Source organism: Raphanus sativus, chromosome 7 (assembly GCF_000801105.2).
Source record: "Raphanus sativus cultivar WK10039 chromosome 7, ASM80110v3, whole genome shotgun sequence".
Classification (NCBI taxonomy): Eukaryota; Viridiplantae; Streptophyta; class Magnoliopsida; order Brassicales; family Brassicaceae; genus Raphanus; species Raphanus sativus.
This window is the reverse complement of record NC_079517.1, coordinates 24,270,548-24,291,853: the sequence shown is the minus strand read 5'-3', so window position 1 is coordinate 24,291,853 and position 21,306 is coordinate 24,270,548. Positions and strand designations below refer to the sequence as shown.

The window sequence follows — 21,306 nt, the reverse complement described above, 5'->3', positions numbered from 1 at the left end:
GGTGTTTGTTGTGTTTATTAATTTGTGTAGTGTGTGCTGTATTTTGAGTTCAGGGATGTGTGTGTCTTATATAGTAATGGAGGGCTATGGAAAAATATCTTTTTAAATAGGGAATATATATAGGTTTACGAAATAAAAAAAACAGAAAGAATAATCACCTGCCAATAAAGATGTGGTTAATACTTTGGTGAACTACTGAGTTAAATCCTCTATATATTAATTGAGGAGCATTTTTTAAGTTGTAACATTGAGTTTAGTGCTGAGGTGTCATCACCACAGCTATTTTCAGACCCTCTATTAAATAAGACATAACTTATTAGAATCCCCTAAACTATATTTGAGAAATTATTTTGCCACATGTCTTCTCTACAATCATTCTCACAACAATAATATGACATGGCTACTAAAATTGATGACATGTCTTATAGATTAATATGACATGGACAATTATATTTAATGTTAATTTATATTTTTGGTAAACTTTTTAAAATATGGTAATAACTCATATATTACATTTATTATCGATTTATATTTTTGGACTTTTTTAAAATATAGTAATAACTCATAAATCATCATTAAAATAAATATATTCAATTATGGCATTTCAAATTTCGAAATATCATTTAAATTAAAAATATTTCAAAAATATATACATATTTTAGAAATTATAAGAATTAAATAATAAAATAAATTAAATCGTAAACTCATTAGTTTCTTATATATATCTACAGATTTTATAAATATTTTTAAATTTTAATTTTTGACAATTATGAAATTTTACATCCCCTAGACTATATTTGAGAAGTGATTTTGCCACATGTCTTCTCTACAATCATTTTCACAAAAATAATATGACATGGCTACTAAAATTGATGACATGTCTTATAGATTAATATGACATGAACAATTATATTTAATTTTAATTTATATTTTTGGTAAACTTTTAAAATATGGTAATAACTCATATATTACATTTATTGTCGATTTATATTTTTGGACTTTTTTAAAATATGGTAATAACTCATAAATCATCATTAAAATAAATATATTCAATTATGGCATTTCAAATTTTGAAATATCATTTAAATTAAAAATATTTCAAAAAAAAAAAATATATATATATATATTTTTTTAGAAAAATATAAAAATTAAATCATAAAATCAAATTAAATCGTAAAATCATTAGTTTCTTATATATATATATATATCTACATATTTTATAAATATTTTTTAATTTTAATTTTTGACAATTATGTAATATATATATATCTACATATTTTATAAATATTGTTTAATTTTAATTTTTGACAATTATGCAATTTTACATATTTTTTAATATATTTAATTAAAATAAATAAATAGAAAAATCTACCTAAAATTATAATTTTATATATATATATATATATATACATGCACATTCTTAAATATAATTCAAAATAAACAAAATTGTTTTTATCTTAATTTTAATGTTCAGTTAAATCAAATTTAAATTAAAATATTGATAAGAAAAAGAAAATTTATAATATTAATAAAAAATGAAATATAATTTAAACTTATCTGTTAAAAATATTTTAAATTTGTTTACTGTACATGGTGCAGGAAAACACCTAGTAATAACAGAAATGCCACTGCAGACCATTCATTAATATAACCGTAAGTTATAAGATGTCTCCCGCAAAGGGCTGCGTTGGTTCCTTCAGGTGACTTTCTGGGCCTTTTCCTATGGTCCACGTTTTTGAATTGTTTTAAGTGTGCTCACAAACTCTCAAGTTAGTATTTGACCTTTTTACAGTTGAGTGCTACAAATTTTATATCGTTCAAAAGTAGTAAAACCATATAGTATTATTTGGTCCACTAAACAACCATAAAAAAAATTCAATAGAATTAAGGGTACACAATTTTTTTTTTGTTAAAACTAGATTGTTATGACTCATGAGGTGACATTTTTAGTAGCATGATGTTTACGTCCTTTTTAACTAGACCATTCATTTATAAAGTTCATATGGACAATTCTTTTATAAAGTTCATATGAACATAATAGTTGTTTTTTTTATGCTAAAATAAGGAAATATCTCTATATATTAATCTCGGAACATTACAACATTTTTTGTAGTCGTGTGTCATTGTAAGAATGATTTTCAGAATTTTTAGAGAAACATGTTGGTCCATTTAAACATATATTAAATATGATATTATATTATTTAACTATCAAATTAATGGAGAGCATTTCTGGCTACAGTAGGAGCTGTATGTGACATGAACACCAACAGGATGTGCTTGACTATGATAGATCCAGATATCCACTACGACCCTGTCAAACTTGGCAAACCACCAGCCAAAACCGTGGAAAAAGAAGATGATCCTGGTATCATTGCAGTTTGTCATTGTGAAGTAGAGTATGAGACAGAGTACTCGGGATCGATCGACAACCTCTCTACATCATCGATCGACACCAGCAAGTCAGAAGAGATAGACACCAACCATGGATTATCGATCGACAGAGGCACACCAGACGATAAACTCGATTTACCAGATCATTGCTACCCGAATTTCGCCATCCAACCCAACAGCAAAGAAGATGATTTCTCAGTAAGAAGTTGGGCAGATAGCGGATATCATGAATGATTTGCAGTAGATACAGCCAGATCTTCCCACAGTGGAAACCACAGTGAAGAATTTGATGAACAATTTTGGGAAGAAAGAGCTTGGGAAAACTACATGGAGAATGATAGATTTGCAAATCGTGATCCCAAATCGATCGACATCCACCGTCCACCATCGATCGATTATCTACTTCACCCATCAAAATGACATCGTCCATCGATCGACATCGCCAGCATCACATCGATCGATATTGACTCAGACGACTTAAAGGACAAAATCAGAATTTCACCGATTAGGACAACAGATGGGTATATAAAGTTGTCAACATCAGCCATGAAAATTCAAACTTCAACAACTCATACCCAGCAGCTTCCAGCAACTAGCAACATAACCATGTAGGACTGAAACATCAAGAACAATCGATCCAACCCAGCAGCTAGACGATCACCATCGATCGCCACCACCACTGCACCATCGATCGATTCCTTTACCAGAGCTCAATCTCGATTTCATGATCCATATGATATCAGGAATGTTTCACTAACACCTTATGAATTTGGTATTTTCAGGGACACAGATGGCTTTGCAAGAGAAATGGATGGAAGAGTTCTGCACATATCCAGAGAAGACATAGCAGACATCCTTCAAGTTGCCAATGGACCATACAACCTGTTCACACAGCAACGTGGCCATCCAGACATCCTAGCTCACGTCCAAGACAACCACCACGTCACCATGAGAGAGGATACAGTTCCTCAAAGTTTCGGTCAACCTAGGAGTTCACCATCGATCGATATCGTTTCATCACCATCGATCGACGGCGAGGTACCCAGATCGATCGACAGCGCAAGAGTCAGATCGACCGACAGACGTATTGAGTTTGGACGACGTGCCTTTAATACCGATGGATCCAGAAGATTCAGATGGGAAGCAAAGGACGGATTTGGTGTCCACAGAGATGAGTTTGGACATGCTAGAGGAGTTGATGGTGAAATCATCCCTGTTACCAAGGAGCACATAAGAAGAATCCTGGAGAGAGCATCTCTTTTTCACAGGGGTTGCTTACGCCTTCCAGAACATTCACGCCCTTACCATGCATACAGACCACCACCAGTACCCTACAGCAGAGAGGAGATAGATGATATGGTGACTGATGTGTGGAGAGCTCAGGCACACCATGGGGCCGACTTTCGCACATTGGTGGAAGATACTTTCCAGCCATTGGATAGAAGCTATGAAGCTCTCCAAAGTGATACGGCAGTGCTAAGAATGGAGATTGAGAGCATTATAACCATGCTTGATAAGGAAGCTACGCCACCTGTATCGATCGACACAGAACTTGCACCATCGATCGACATCGGCAAGACTACATCCAAGGACCAACCAGAATGTTCATCACCTAAAAGAGATGAATGGGAGATTGCTTACATAAATACACGGATTGGAGACGTGTACATCCCTCTCAACAACAATGTCGAATGGTTAAGCAAGAGGATTGATCTTCTACAGAAAGAGTTGGCAACAATTCGCGAGAAAGTTCAGGCTCAGAATGCTACTGTTCCGTCGATCGACACAAACTCTTCACCATCGATCGACACAAGGTTCGCAGCAATGGAGGATAGGATGAAATCATATGAAGAAAGGCACAATCACTACAGTTCACCTATCATGTGATACCTGGATACACTGTCACAACAGTTGAACGAATTGCAACAAGACATTAGCATAGTTCAAGATCATCTTGGTCTTCGTGACAGAAACGCGACATCGATCGACAGGCTCAGACCTATATCGATCGACATCGAGCAACCACCAGCGCAGACAGTATGCTCAGCAGCAGAAGTTGATCAGATCAAACTTGAGCTATACGAAGCTATGAATGCTATGGAGGAGAGACTCAACGGAAGAAGTGATGACATTGACGACACTCTCAATAATAGAGTGAACAGCCTATGCAGAGCTACTCATCAACTAAAGAACGAGATACGTGCTATGCAGTACCAAGGACAGCTTTCAGAATCGATCGACACAGTTATCAAAGGATTGACCGACAGAACTCCCAGCAAAACGACTGACGCACATGTTGTAGCATCGATCGACACCGAATCCTTGGCAGACCGAGATCAGCTGATTCATGACAAGATCGACGCATTGCAGAATGAACTGAGGGAACTGTCAGAATACTCCTACAAAACCGTCTACAGGAATGTTTGCAGCATCGAATATATTGAAAGAACTCTGAGGAAACTCAAGGATACAGTCCTCAAGATAGATGAGAAACAGCTAAGAAGTGATGATGCCACAAGAAGCTTCATTGCCACATGGTTTGATAGGAGGAGACACGAAATTGATGCTTGTTTCCCGATAAGCAGCAATTTATGCACCAACTGAGTTACACACCCACCAAAGTCAAGCTAAATGACTAAAACAAAGCGCTGAGTGGGAGGCAACCCACTATTAGGTTTTCTTTTATTTTCTTTTTAAGTTATTTTTACATTTTTACTTTTATTTTTCGCATTTATTTTTGCAGTTTTTAAAGATCCAAGTAGAATGATGATTCCGTCGACCGACACATTCCATTCACATCGCTCGGCACCACACGACCATTAGTAACGATCGAAGTATAGCTTTACGTATCGATCGACGCCAATTGCGGTCAGGTTTAGTCGTTCTATCTTGTTACATTCAGTTCTTATGATTTATTTATTCACTCCGGCAGTGTTACACTGGGACAGTGTAATTTAAGTCTGGGAGGGGGGAGTTTACTAATATGTGTTTTTATTTTGGTTTTTTATTAAAAATGTTTTCAAATTATTTTTCACATAAGTACTAAATGGGGACATTGATATAGATTTATACTTGATTATCTAATCACTCTTTAGCACCATTCTAGATTTACTGATTGCAGATAGTACTAAAGATGATAAAGTGGATCAACCTGTCACCTATATACGCTAGCTGAGATTGTTTGAAGGAACCAAAGCTGACCTCCAACACTAATACTGACTTTATTTGCTTGTCTTGGGGCTTGGTAATCACTGGATCGGAATCCTCTTACGAGTCTGGAAGGTAAAAAGTCTGTGTGTTTCTGGTTCCATTCCTTCTCTCTCTTCGGCATCTCAAAGATCTAAGTTTTATGTTATAAAAGATTGAAATGATTTCTTGAGAGGCTGAGGGGTAGGAGTGTCTCCTGCGACCCCAGTTTTCTAAATCTAAGGGATGATCACACATTGTGGAAACGAGGGATAGGTAAACAGGTTTGTGGGATTAGCCCCAAACTATAATTGCTAAGTTGTGATATTCATCAAATAGATTGCACCCTAAGCTTGTTCTAGAGTAGCTAACTAGAGCATAGATCACTAGGATCTCTAATATCTTGAATTATCTGTTTGAACTAGTTGTCTCCTTGGAGAAGAGCTAACCGCCTTCCTTGAGACCTAGTGTTCATTATCGGCTCGCGCCTAGGCATATCTAGAAGCCGTCGATCGATATCCCGACAGGTGAATCGATCGGCGCTGCGAAAGGTGTATCGCTTGATATCTCTAAAGGATATCGATCGACTCTTTTTCTGGTCAACATACGACAGTTGAGGCCATAGATCTAGATTATTTAACCAGTGAGACATCACTGAGAGTTAAGCGGCTGAGTTCTTTAGTATCATGCAAGCAACTTGTTAGGCATTTATAGATATTATAATCTCCATTCCTGAATAAAAGCCCTAAGTCTAGCACTCTTCATTATCATTTAAACAACCATCATATTGTTAGTTAGAGCAACTACCTTCCTCATATTAGGATTGTCATTTACATTTCATCAATAAAACCAATTTCACCTAGGATTGATTAATTGATTAGATTTAATTGGTTCCCTAGCTCCTCGTGATTCGATCTCTAAGTACTACAGCTGAACCTCTTATTTGAGAGAGTAAGCTCTATAGGGTAATTTGAGCAGTATCAAATAGTTAACTGTCCAATCTGAAGAAATCGATAGATATCTTCCGTGAGGTTAACCTCCCTGTTGTCCTTCTTGTTCTTAAGCAGAAGTTTATCTGCTTTGGTTATCTTCTGTTGGACAAAAACCTGTTAGTTGACCATATTATTGTGCCGGTCAATTTCCAGCAAGTTACGAAAAGTAGTAATCACTTGGTTCATACCCTCAACGGAGGGACACATCTCAGGGGTAGGATCTAGGTACAGTAAATGATAGCCCCGACATTAATCCCACATTAAATTATATATATATATATATATATATATATATATATATATATATATTATATATATATATATATATATATATGACTGAATAGTCGACAAATATATTAATCACATTTTTATCGGCCGGTAATATTATTGAATGTTTCAATAATTATAGTTCAGTCCTCATTATATTTGTCGATAAAAATATTATTGAAAACCAAATCTTAGAAGTTGTCCCAAATATTTGCAATGATTTGTTTTAAAGTAACCATATAATTTTTGCAAATACAGTTTTTATGACCCTAAAAAAAAAATTAAATAAAATAAGAGTAGAAAAAAAATAGAATAAAATAAAAATAAATAAAAATAAAAAATAAAATAATATAAAAAATTAAATAAATAAAATAAACTAAAATAAAATTAAAATAAAATAAGGCAAAAAAAATAGAGAAAAATAAAAAGGTTTATATGAACTTATTGCATAAGGTATAATACAATAAAACAAATAAATCAGATTTTTATTATAAATAATGAAACAAAAGAAAATATATCTTTTTAAGTTGAGAATATATTTTAGAATTATGACTAGTAAAACCGAAAATATATTAATTACCAGTCTATAAAGATTCACCAATCTCCACATCCGAGCCTCCTTCTAAAATGTGAATCCTGCGATTAAGACTGTTAAGATACTGGTCCACAAGATAACCTAGATCGTTAAGATCCCTGGCTAGATCAGGTTTATTATGACCCCCGGCTGGAATAGTTAACTGTCCAATCTGAAGAAAGCGATACATATCTTCCGTGAGGTTAACCTCCCTGTTGTCCTTCTTCTTCTTAAGCAGAAGTTTATCGGCTTTGGTTATCCTCTGTTGGACAAACTCCTGTTGATTGACCATATTATTGTGCCGGTCAATTTCCGAAAAGTAGTAATCACTTGGTTCATACCCTCAACGGAGGGCCACACCTCAGGGGTATGATCGTACGGACTGTAAATGATAGCTCCGGCATTAATCCCACATAAAGTGAATATCTCATGCGCTTTTTTGAGCAAAGCCCTCTTCCTTTTTTTTGTAGGTTGTTTTTCTCGAGGAGTTATTGACGATGAAATCAAGTTTCACCTTTCTTCTCGTCATGGAGTTTGTTGTGTTTATTACTTTGTGTAGTGTGTGCTGTGTTTTGAGTTCTAGGATGTGTGTGTCTTATATAGTGATGGAGGGCTATGAAAAATTTAATCTTTTTAAGTAGGGAATATATATATATGGATTTATGAAGTAAAAAAAACAGAAAGAATAATCACCTGCCAATAAAGATGTGATTAATATTTTTGTGGACTGTTGAGTTCAATTTTCTATTTATGACTGAATAGTCGACAAATATATTAATCACATTTTTATCGGCCGGTAATATTATTGAATGTTTCAATAACTATAATTCAGTCCTCATTATTTTTTTTTTTTTTTTTTTGTCATCAAACATACATACTCATATTGACTCTGTACACCAAACTGGTAGCTCGGCATCCATGTGAATTCAATCCTCATTATATTTGTCGATAAAAATATTATTGAAAACCAAATCTTAGAAGTTGTCCCAAATATTTGCAATGATTTGTTTTAAAGTAACCATATAATTTTTGCAAAGACAGTTTATATGACCCTAAAAATAAGAAATAATAAAATTAAATAAAAATAAAAGAAAAAATAAAATAAAACAAAACAAAACAAAAAAAATTAAAAAATAATATAAAAAATAAATATAAAATAAAATACAAATAAAAATAAATATAAATAAAAATAAAATAAAAAATAAAATAAAATAAAATAAAATAATATAAAAATAAAATAATATAAAATAAAATAAGATAAAAGAAATAATAGAGAAAAAATATAAAGGTTTCTATGAACTTATTGCATAAGGTATAATACAATAAAACAAATAAATCAGATTTTTATTATAAATAATGAAAAAAGAAAATATATCTTTTTAAGTTGAGAATATATTTTAGGTCTATAAAGATTCACCCCTCTCCACATCCGAGCCTCCTTCTAAAATCTGAATCCTGGGATTAAGACTGTTAAGATACTGGTCAACAAGATAACCTAGATCGTTAAGATACCTGGCTAGAGCAGAATTATTATGACCCCCGGCTGGAATAGTTAACTGTCCAATCTGAAGAAATCGATACATATCTTCCGTGAGGTTAACCTCCCTGTTGTCCTTCTTCTTCTTAAGCAGAAGTTTATCGGCTTTGGTTATCCTCTGTTGGAAAAACTCCTGTTGATTGACCATATTATTGTGCCGGTCAATTTCCGGCAAGTTCCGAAAAGTAGTAATGACTTGGTTCATACCCTCAACGGAGGGCCACATCTCAGGGGTAGGATCTAGGTACAGTAAATGATAGCCCCGACATTAATCCCACATTAAAATATATATATATATATATATATATATATATATATATATATATATATATATATATATATATGACTGAATAGTCGACAAATATATTAATCACATTTTTATCGGCCGGTAATATTATTGAATGTTTCAATAATTATAGTTCAGTCCTCATTATATTTGTCGATAAAAATATTATTGAAAACCAAATCTTAGAAGTTGTCCCAAATATTTGCAATGATTTGTTTTAAAGTAACCATATAATTTTTGCAAATACAGTTTTTATGACCCTAAAAAAAAAATTAAATAAAATAAGAGTAGAAAAAAAAATAGAATAAAATAAAAATAAAAAAAAATAAAAAATAAAATAATATAAAAAATTAAATAAATAAAATAAACTAAAATAAAATTAAAATAAAATAAGGCAAAAAAAATAGAGAAAAAATAAAAAGGTTTATATGAACTTATTGCATAAGGTATAATACAATAAAACAAATAAATCAGATTTTTATTATAAATAATGAAACAAAAGAAAATATATCTTTTTAAGTTGAGAATATATTTTAGAATTATGACTAGTAAAACCGAAAATATATTAATTACCAGTCTATAAAGATTCACCAATCTCCACATCCGAGCCTCCTTCTAAAATGTGAATCCTGCGATTAAGACTGTTAAGATACTGGTCCACAAGATAACCTAGATCGTTAAGATCCCTGGCTAGATCAGGTTTATTATGACCCCCGGCTGGAATAGTTAACTGTCCAATCTGAAGAAAGCGATACATATCTTCCGTGAGGTTAACCTCCCTGTTGTCCTTCTTCTTCTTAAGCAGAAGTTTATCGGCTTTGGTTATCCTCTGTTGGACAAACTCCTGTTGATTGACCATATTATTGTGCCGGTCAATTTCCGAAAAGTAGTAATCACTTGGTTCATACCCTCAACGGAGGGCCACACCTCAGGGGTATGATCGTACGGACTGTAAATGATAGCTCCGGCATTAATCCCACATAAAGTGAATATCTCATGCGCTTTTTTGAGCAAAGCCCTCTTCCTTTTTTTTGTAGGTTGTTTTTCTCGAGGAGTTATTGACGATGAAATCAAGTTTCACCTTTCTTCTCGTCATGGAGTTTGTTGTGTTTATTACTTTGTGTAGTGTGTGCTGTGTTTTGAGTTCTAGGATGTGTGTGTCTTATATAGTGATGGAGGGCTATGAAAAATTTAATCTTTTTAAGTAGGGAATATATATATATGGATTTATGAAGTAAAAAAAACAGAAAGAATAATCACCTGCCAATAAAGATGTGATTAATATTTTTGTGGACTGTTGAGTTCAATTTTCTATTTATGACTGAATAGTCGACAAATATATTAATCACATTTTTATCGGCCGGTAATATTATTGAATGTTTCAATAACTATAATTCAGTCCTCATTATTTTTTTTTATTTTTTTTTGTCATCAAACATACATACTCATATTGACTCTGTACACCAAACTGGTAGCTCGGCATCCATGTGAATTCAATCCTCATTATATTTGTCGATAAAAATATTATTGAAAACCAAATCTTAGAAGTTGTCCCAAATATTTGCAATGATTTGTTTTAAAGTAACCATATAATTTTTGCAAAGACAGTTTATATGACCCTAAAAATAAGAAATAATAAAATTAAATAAAAATAAAAGAAAAAATAAAATAAACAAAACAAAACAAAAAAAAATTAAAAAATAATATAAAAATAAATATAAAATAAAATACAAATAAAAATAAAATATAAATAAAAATAAAATAAAAAATAAAATAAAATAAATAAAATAATATAAAAATAAAATAATATAAAATAAAATAAGATAAAAGAAATAATAGAGAAAAAATATAAAGGTTTCTATGAACTTATTGCATAAGGTATAATACAATAAAACAAATAAATCAGATTTTATTATAAATAATGAAAAAAGAAAATATATCTTTTTAAGTTGAGAATATATTTTAGGTCTATAAAGATTCACCCCTCTCCACATCCGAGCCTCCTTCTAAAATCTGAATCCTGGGATTAAGACTGTTAAGATACTGGTCAACAAGATAACCTAGATCGTTAAGATACCTGGCTAGAGCAGAATTATTATGACCCCCGGCTGGAATAGTTAACTGTCCAATCTGAAGAAATCGATACATATCTTCCGTGAGGTTAACCTCCCTGTTGTCCTTCTTCTTCTTAAGCAGAAGTTTATCGGCTTTGGTTATCCTCTGTTGGAAAAACTCCTGTTGATTGACCATATTATTGTGCCGGTCAATTTCCGGCAAGTTCCGAAAAGTAGTAATGACTTGGTTCATACCCTCAACGGAGGGCCACACCTCAGGGTAGGATCGTAGGGACTCTGTAAATGATAGCCACGGCATTAATCCCACATAAAGTGAATATCTCATGCGCTTTTTTGAGCAAGCCCCTCTTCCTTTTTTTGTAGGTTGTTTTTCTCGAGGAGTTATTGACGATGAAAGCAAGTTTCACCTTCCTTCTCGTCATGGTGTTTGTATTGAAATAAGCTTAAACCCTAAGCTAACTTGAGAAGCAAGCTAACGACCTAATCCTAATATGTTGAGGAGTTTGAAGATTAATATATCTTGATGATTATCTATAAGATATATTGTTATATAGGATTAGGATATGATAAGCTCTATATAAGAGAATGTTATTGTGTGTTGTTAGTCATCCGATTTTGTGACTTTGATAAGCTTTGATTGAGTTGTATTCATAAGCTTTTGATTGAATAATAAGAGAAGGACTTCTTGTTAAGGTTTGTGTTTCTATATTTGGTATCAGAGCCTTATAAAGAAAATCAACCCTCGATAAGAAAAGCTTGACACAACCAGCGATGGCGGATGTGAAAGAAGAACCGACGAAGGACAAAGACATAGGAACTTCCTCGATAAAGTTTCCAATGTTAACTCCAACAAACTATACCGTGTGGTGCATGAAGATGACGATGGCGCTTAAGTGTAGTGAGGTATGGGAAACGATCGATCCAGGATCGAAGGATGAAAAGAAAAATAACATGGCGATAGCCTTCTTGTTCCAGTCTATTCCCGAGACACTAACTCTGCAGATTGGAATCCAAGAAACGGCTAAAGGTGTGTGGGATGCGATAAAAGCTCGAAATCTTGGAGCTGAAAGAGTAAGAGAAGCTAGACTACAAACTTTAATGGCAGAGTTTGATAGACTAAAGATGAAGGAAGACAACACAGTTGACAATTTTGTAGGAAAACTCTCTGAAATATCCTCAAAAGCCACAGCACTAGGAGAGACAATTGATGAGCCAAAAATTGTTAAAAAGTTCTTAAAGAGCTTGCCAAGAAAGAAATATATACAGACCGTTGCTTCTATTGAACAGTTCCTAGACCTAAACAAGACAAGCTTTGAGGATATTGTAGGAAGATTGAAGGTATACGAGGAACGCATTACAGAAGAAGAAGAAGACAATACTGAAGATCAAGACAAGCTTATGTATGCAGAATCAGGTCATGATGGCTACGGTAATAACAGAGGACGTGGCAGAGGCGGTCGCACGACTTGGAGAGGAAGAGGCCGTGGACGTCAAGGATCGTTTCAATCACAAAGAGAGGCATACAGACAACGTTTGAACGGTGATCTCTCACACATCACTTGTTTTAAATGCGACAAGACAGGACATTATGCAAGTGACTGTCCCGATAAACAGTTAAAGCTTCAATAAGTAGAGAAAGAGGAAGACACTCAACAAGCTGATGCCCTGATGATGAATCAAGTAGTATATCCAAACGAAAGGAAGGTGAATCCAAGCAAATTTGAAGATGACTTGGATACTTTGAATGTGTGGTACCTCGACAATGGTGCGAGTAATCACATGAGTGGAAACCGTCTGTTTTTCAGAGAACTTGATGAGACAATCACAGGAAAGGTGAGATTTGGTGATGATTCATGATAGTGCTCAAATTAACCAGTAGAGCTTACTCTCTCAAATAAGAGGTACAGCTGTAGTACTTAGGGATCGAATCACGAGGAGCTAGGGAACCAATTAAATAAAATCTACTAATCAATCCTAGGCAAGGTTGGTTTATATGATAGAAATGAAAATAACAAATCCTAAAATGAGCAAGGCATTTGCTCTAACTAACAATATGAAGGGTTGTTTAAATGGGATAAAGAGTGCTAGACATAGGGTTTCTATTCAGGAATGGAGATTATAATCTCTATAAATGCTTTAATAAGTTGCTTGCATGATACTATAGATCTCAGCCGCTTAACATATGTGAATGAATCACTGGTTAAAATATTTGGATCTCTGGCCACACCTTTCGCATGATGACACAGAAAAAGAGTCGGTCGATATCCTTTTGAGATATCGAGCGATACACCTTTCGCGGTGCCGATCGATTTACCAGTAGGGTATCGATCGACGGCTTCTAGATCTGCCTAGGCGCGAACCGAATATGACCGCGAGGTCTCAAGGAGGAACTGTCGTTCTTCTCAACGGGAAACAGGCATCGCTCAAATGGATAATTCAAGATAATCTAAGATCCTAGTGATCTATGTTCTAGTTAGCTACTTTAAAACAAGCATATGGTACAATCCATTTGATGAGTATCACAACTTAGCAATTATAGCTTGGGGCTAATCCCACAAACCTATTTAAACCGTAGATCTAACAAGTAGACTACTCAGACATAGCTAAACAACTCATAACAATAGATAGATGAAAGAATTGCATAGATAGAATAAAGTAGAAATACAAAAGGAGATGAGAAATCTCTCCAATCTCTCTCAAACAAATAAAACTCTAGTCTCTCTCTCACACTCTCTGCTTTGGTTGTGAAAAGCTTCAAGCTTCAAAGGGTTTCAAAACTTGCCGTCAAAAAGACTTTGCAGGAGTATTTAAGCATTTCCATTAGGTTAAAAACTTGTCAGGGGCAATCTCGTAATTTGGTGAAGTCTTGGTGAAGTAGTCGGCTAAACCATTTCGTCCTTGATATCGATCGACAACACTAAATGTGTATCGATCGATTATAATCTTCTAGTACGCGGATCTTCTCAGCTACATCGATCGACGACTCAGGATGAGTATCGATCGATTGTAATCGCAATGTTGACTTCCGACTTATTCTTGAATGGTCAACTCGGGTGTATCATCTCTTGTACTCCAAAATGCTCCAAAAACATCACTTTCTCACAAAATGCTCCTGAACCTGAAAACATACCGAACAGGCTAGAAAACAGATTAAATATATAGTAAAATACTAGTATACCATGGTTAAAAACGGGTAAAATCCATGGTATATCAACTCCCCCAGACTTACTCCTTTGCTTGTCCTCAAGTAAAAACAGTAGTCTTTGGAAAAGGTTTGGAAATAGCAGGAACTCAAGGATTCAATATATTGAAGTCATCACTCTATGGGTTTGCAATTCATGTCTAAACATCCTAATCACAGAAGTTCATCATGCCTTATCCTAGCTTAGCAACTAAACTCATCTAGTCAACAACTTAGCAATTCTCATCTGACATTCCCCTCTACTAACCTCATTTCTTAACATAAAATAAAGTGCAGGCTTTATCTTGGGAGTATCGATCAAAGAACACATGGATTCAACTCAAATAAGTATCTGAACACACAGGTAGTCTTCTCTGATTCCTTTCTCCCCTCTTCTCTTTTCACTGATTCTCTTATTAGTTTCAATTTCAACAGATTTCGATGCCACATAGGTCATCTAGTCCATCTCATTGACATTTGCGTTGTAACTCATACATTTTTGACAAAGTGTAGCGAATAATGGGGTCGCAGGAATCACTCCTACCCCTCTTTTCCACAATGTGTGATCATTCTTGAGATTTAGAATACTGGGGTCGCAGGAGACACTCCTACCCCTCTGCTTCTCAAGAAATCATTTCAATCTTTTATAACATAAACTTAGATCTCGAGATGCCGAAGAGAGCGAAGGAAGGGAACCAGAAACACACAGACTTTTTACCTTCCAGACTTGTAAGAGGATTCCGATCCAGTGATATCCAAGCCCCAAGACAAGCAAATAAGTCAGTATTAGTGTTGGAGGTCAGCTTTGGTTCCTTCATACAATCTTAGCTAGTGAATATAGATAGCAAGTTGATCCACTTTAGCATCTTTAGTACTATCTGCAATTAGTAATCTAGAATGGTGCTAAAGAGTGGTCAGACAATCAAATATAAATCCATATCAATGTTCATATTTAATACTTATGCGAAAAATAATTTTGAAAAACATTTTAAATAAAAACAAAATAAAAACACATATTAGTAAACTCCCCCCAGACTTAAATTACACTGTCCCAGTGTAACATCCGGTGGTGAGGTACTAAGATCCATTGAAGGAATGACGCCATACGAAGTACTAAGATCGAGAAGACCGAACTTGAGTCATCTGCGAGTATTTGTCTGCGTTTGCCACGCAAGAACAGAGTCCGCCGGAAGAAGGAAGCTTGACGACAGGTCAAGAGTTCTTGTGCACTTGGGGACTGAACCAGGAAGTAAAGCTTACCGGTTATATGATCCTTCTAACCGACGGATAGTGGTAAGTCGGGACGTTATATTCAATGAAGACGAAGAGTGGAACTGGAACAGAACTGATAAAACAGAGCATGAAGATGAATTTACAGTTCGTCTGAAACTGGGGAGTAATAATGAAACTCAAGAGGAGATGAATGATGAAAGCGAAACGGTCGTTGGTGAAGATGAACAAGAAATCGAAGAGGAAGATGAAGTACAGCCCCATCTCAGGAGGTCTCAACGTGTTTCAAGCAAGCCGTCTTACCTAGATGACTACGTTATATTGGCCGAAACAGAGTGTGAGAGGCTGTTGATGATCATTAATGACGAACCATGGGATTATAATGAAGCAAAGGAGTTACAAGTGTGGATCGTTGCTTGCAAAGATGAGATTTTTCTCTATTGAGAAAAACAATACTTGGGACTTGGTAGAGCTACCGGAGGGAGTAAAACCGATTGGGCTCAAGTGGATATTCAAAATAAAACGGAATGCAGATGGCACCATTTGTAAATATAAAGCAAGGTTAGTAGTAAAGGGATATGTGCAGAAACATGGTGTGGACTATGATGAAGTATTTGCTCCTGTAGCTCGTATGGAGACCATCCATTTGATCATCGCTCTAGCAGCTGCACATAGTTGGGATATTCACCACTTGGATGTGAAAACCGCATTTCTTCACGGAGAGTTAAAGGAAGATGTCTTTGTGGTACAGCCTGAACGTTTCATTGTGCAGGGACAAGAGCAGAAGGTGTACAAACTTAGGAAAGCCCTCTACGGTTTGCGCCAAGCTCCTAGGGCCTGGAACGTCAAACTAAACGAGATCTTGAGAGGACTAAGCTTTCAACGGTGCTCAAAGGAACCTTCGTTGTATCACAAGAAGAAGAACGGGTTTATACTCATTGTGGTGGTATACGTGGACGACTTGTTGGTAACCGGATCTTCACTTGATCAGATACTAGACTTCAAATGAGAGATGTGAGCTAAATTTGAGATGAGTGATCTTGGTCATCTAACTTTTTGAACTAGGAGATAGCATTGTGTTGAAACAAGACAGGTATGCACGGAAGATTCTTGAAGAGTTTGGCATGAATTCTTGCAATGCAACAAATATACCGATGGAGATGAATGCTAAATTCTCCAAAGCTTCCGATGAAGATGCTATTGATGCAAGAGAGTATCGTCGATGCATAGGCTGTCTCAGGTACCTATTACATACGCGTCCTGACCTATCATTTAGCGTAGGAGTGTTCAGTCGATACATGCAAAACCAAAAGTTTCTCATGGAGCAGCAATGAAACAAGTATTAAGATACTTGCGTGGAACATGTTCGCTTGGCCTGCGATTTGAGAGAAACAAAGGATTGAAGCTTGAAGGTTATAGTGATAGTTCACACAATGTCGATGATGATGATGGTAAGAGTACTACGGGCCATATTTTCTATCTTGGTCAAAGTCCAGTATCTTGGTGCTCTACTAAGCAAGAGATAGTGGCATTATCAAGTTGCGAGGCTGAGTTTATGGCTGCAACAGAGGCAGCGAAACAGGCCATATGGTTACAAGAGTTTCTTAGTGAAGTTGTTGATGAAGCCTGCGACAAAGTGATGATTAGAGTGGATAATAAGTCTGCTATTGCTTTGTCAAAGAACCCGGTGTTTCACGGTCGGAGTAAACACATTCATAGGAGGTTTCACTTTATAAGAGAATGTGTTGAGAATGAGCTGGTGGATGTCGAGCATATTCCTGGCAATGAACAAAAGGCGGACATACTTACAAAGGCACTTGGAAGATTGAAGTTCAAAGAGATGAGAAGCCTTATTGGAATCCAAGATGTGTGTGAAGATGAGTTTAAGCTTAAGGGGGAGAATGTTGAAATAAACTTAAACCCTAAGCTAACTTGAGAAGCAAGCTAACGACCTAATCCTAATATGTTGAGGAGTTTGAAGATTAATATATCTCGATGATTATCTATAAGATATATTGTTATATAGGATTAGGATATGATAAGCTCTATATAAGAGAATGTTATTGTGTGTTGTTAGTCATCCGATTTTGTGACTTTGATAAGCTTTGATTGAGTTGTATTCATAAGCTTTTGATTGAATAATAAGAGAAGGACTTCTTGTTAAGGTTTGTGTTTCTATAGTTTGTTGTGTTTATTACTTTGTGTAGTGTGTGTTGTGTTTTGAGTTCAGGGATGTGTGTGTCTTATATAGTGATGGAGGGCTATGAAATATTTATCTTTTTTAAGTAGGGAATATATATATATATATATATATATATATATATATATTATGAAGTAAAAAACAGAAAGAATAATCACCTGCCAATAAAGATGTGATTAATATTTTTGTGGACTATTGACTTAAATTATAGATATATGACTGAATAGTCGACAAATATATTAATCACATTTTTATCGGCCGGTAATATTACTAAATGTTTCAATAGTTATAATTCAGTCCTATTATATTTGTCGATAAAATATTATTGAAAACCAAATCTTAGAAGTTGTCCCAAATATTTGCAATGATTTGTTTTAAAGTAACCATATAATTTTTGCAAATACAGTTTATATGACCCTAAAAAAATAAAATAAAAATAAAAGTAAAAAAAAAAATAAAACAAAAAAAAAAAAAATAAAATAAAAAGTAAAAATAAAATAAAACAAAATAAAATAAAATACAAATAAAAATAAAATAAAAAATTAAAAAAATAATATAAATATAAAATAAAATAAAATAAAATAAAAATAAAATAAGATACAAGAAATTATAGAGAAAAAACTAAAAAGGTTTATATGAACTTATTGCATAAGGTATAATACAATAAACAACTAAATCAGATTTTTATTATAAATAATGAAACAAAAGAAAATATATCTTTTTAAGTTGAGAATATATTTTAGATTTATGACTAGTAAAAACAAAAAAAAAATATTAATTTCCAGTCTATAAATATTCACTCATCTCCACATCCGAGCCTCCTTCTAAAATCTGAATCCTGCGATTAAGACTGTGAAGATACTGGTCAACAAGATAACCTAGATCGTTAAGATCCCTGGCTAGAGCAGAATTATTATGACCCCGGCTGGAATAGTTAACTTTCCAATCTGAAGAAATCGATACATATCTTCCGTGAGGTTAACCTCCCTGTTGACCTTCTTCTTCTTAAGCAGAAGTTTATCGGCTTTGGTTATCCTCTGTTGGAAAAACCTCTGTTGATTGACCATATTATTGTGCCGGTCAATTTCCGGCAAGTTCCGAAAAGTAGTAATAACTTGGTTCATACCCTCAACGGAGGGCCACACCTAAGGGGTAGGATCGTAGGGACTCTGTAAATGATAGCCCCGGCATTAATCCCACATAAAGTGAATATCTCATGCGCTTTTTTGAGCAAGCCCCTCTTCCTTTTTTTGTAGTTTTTTTTTCTCGAGGAGTTATTGACGATGAAAGCAAGTTTCACCTTCCTTCTCGTCATGGTGTTTGTTGTGTTTATTACTTTGTGTAGTGTGTGTTGTGTTTTGAGTTCAGGGATGTGTGTGTCTTATATAGTGATGGAGGGCTATGAAAAATTTATCTTTTTAAGTAGGGAATATATATATATATATATATATATATATATATATATATATATATATATATTTATGAAGTAAAAAAACAGAAAGAATAATCACCTGCCAATAAAGATGTGATTAATATTTTTGTGGACTATGGAGTTAAATTATATATATATGACTGAATAGTCGACAAATATATTAATCACATTTTTATCAGCCGATAATATTATTAAATGTTTCAATAGTTATAATTCTGTCCTCATTATATTTGTCGATAAAAATATTATTGAAAACCAAATCTTAGAAGTTGTCCCAAATATTTGCAATGATTTGTTTTAAAGTAACTATATAATTTTTGGAAATACAGTTTATATGACCCTAAAAATAAAAATAATAAAATTAAATAAAAATAAAACTAAAAAAAATAAAACAAAACAAAACAAAATAATAATAAAATAAAATTAAAAATATAAATAAAATAAAATAAAATACAAATACAAATAAAATAAAATAAAATAAAATAGAAATAAAATAAGATAAAAGAAATTATAGAGAAAAAAATAAAAAGGTTTATATGAACTTATTGCATAAGGTATAATCCAATAAAACAAATAAATCAGATTTTTATTATAAATAATGAAACAAAAGAAAATATATCTTTTTAAGTTGAGAATATATTTTAAATTTATGACTAGTGAAAACAAAAAAAAATATTAATTTCCAGTCTATAAAGATTCACCCATCTCCACATCCGAGCCTCCTTCTAAAATCTGAATCCTCTGATTAAGACTCTTAAGATACTGGTCAACAAGATAACCTAGATCGTTAAGATCCCTGGCTAGAGCAGGATTATTATGACCCCCGGCTGGAATAGTTAACTGTCCAATATGAAAAAATCGATACATATCTTCCGTGAGGTTAACCTCCCTGTTGTCCTTCTTCTTCTTAAGCAGAAGTTTATCGGCTTTGGTTATCCTCTGTTGGACAAACTCCTGTTGATTGAACCTATTATTGTGCCGGTCAATTTTCGGCAAGTTCCGAAAAGTAGTAATCACTTGGTTCATACCATCAACGGAGGGCCACACCTCAGGGGTAGGATCATAGGGACTGTAAATGATAGCTCCGGCATTAATCCCACATAAAGTGAATATCTCATGCGCCTTTTTGAGCAAGCCCCTCCTCCTTTTTTGTAGGTTGTTTTTCTCTAGGAGTTATTGACGATGAAAGCAAGTTTCACCTTCCTTCTCGTCATGGTGTTTGTTGTGTTTATTACTTTGTGTAGTGTGTGCTGTGTTTTGAGTTCAGGGATGTGTTTGTCTTATATAGTGATGGAGGGTTATGAAAAATTTATCTTTTTAAGTAGGGAATATATATATAGATTTATGAAGTAAAAAAAACAGAAAAAATAATCACCTGCCAATAAAGATGTGATTAATATTTTGTGGACTATCGAGTTAAATTATATATATATGACTGAATAGTCGACAAATATATTAATCACATTTTTATCGGCCGGTAATATTATTGAATGTTTCAATAATTATAATTCAGTCCTCATTATATTTGTGGATAAAAATATTATTGAAAACCAAATTTTAGAAGTTGTCCCAAATATTTGCAATGATTTGTTTTAAAGTAACCATATAATTTTTGCAAATACAGTTAATATGACCCTAAAAAAAAATAATAATAAAATAAAATAAAAATAAAAGTAGAAATAAAATAAAACAAAACGAAACAAAAAATAAAAAATTAAAACAAAATAAAAATAAAAATACAATAAAATAAAAATAATATAATATAAAAATAAAATAAAATAAATAATATAAACTAAAATAAAATAAAAATAAAATAAAATAAAAGAAAAAGAGAGAAAAAAAATAAAAATGTTTATATGAACTTATTATATAAGGTATATTACAATAAAACAAATAAATCAGATTTTTATTATAAATAATGAAACAAAAGAAAAAATATCTTTTTAAGGTGAGAA

At 33.5% G+C, this 21,306-nt stretch overlaps 1 protein-coding gene across 1 annotated transcript; it reads right to left on the bottom strand.

Annotated features, from left to right (window-relative positions):
* Nucleotides 1-18,705: 18,705 nt before the first annotated feature.
* Nucleotides 18,706-19,234, bottom strand: LOC130498116 (agamous-like MADS-box protein AGL80). The gene is given in 3 exon segments (XM_056991479.1): nt 18,706-18,814; nt 18,859-19,088; nt 19,091-19,234. Coding segments are annotated over 3 exon segments (483 nt in total).
* Nucleotides 19,235-21,306: the final 2,072 nt, after the last annotated feature.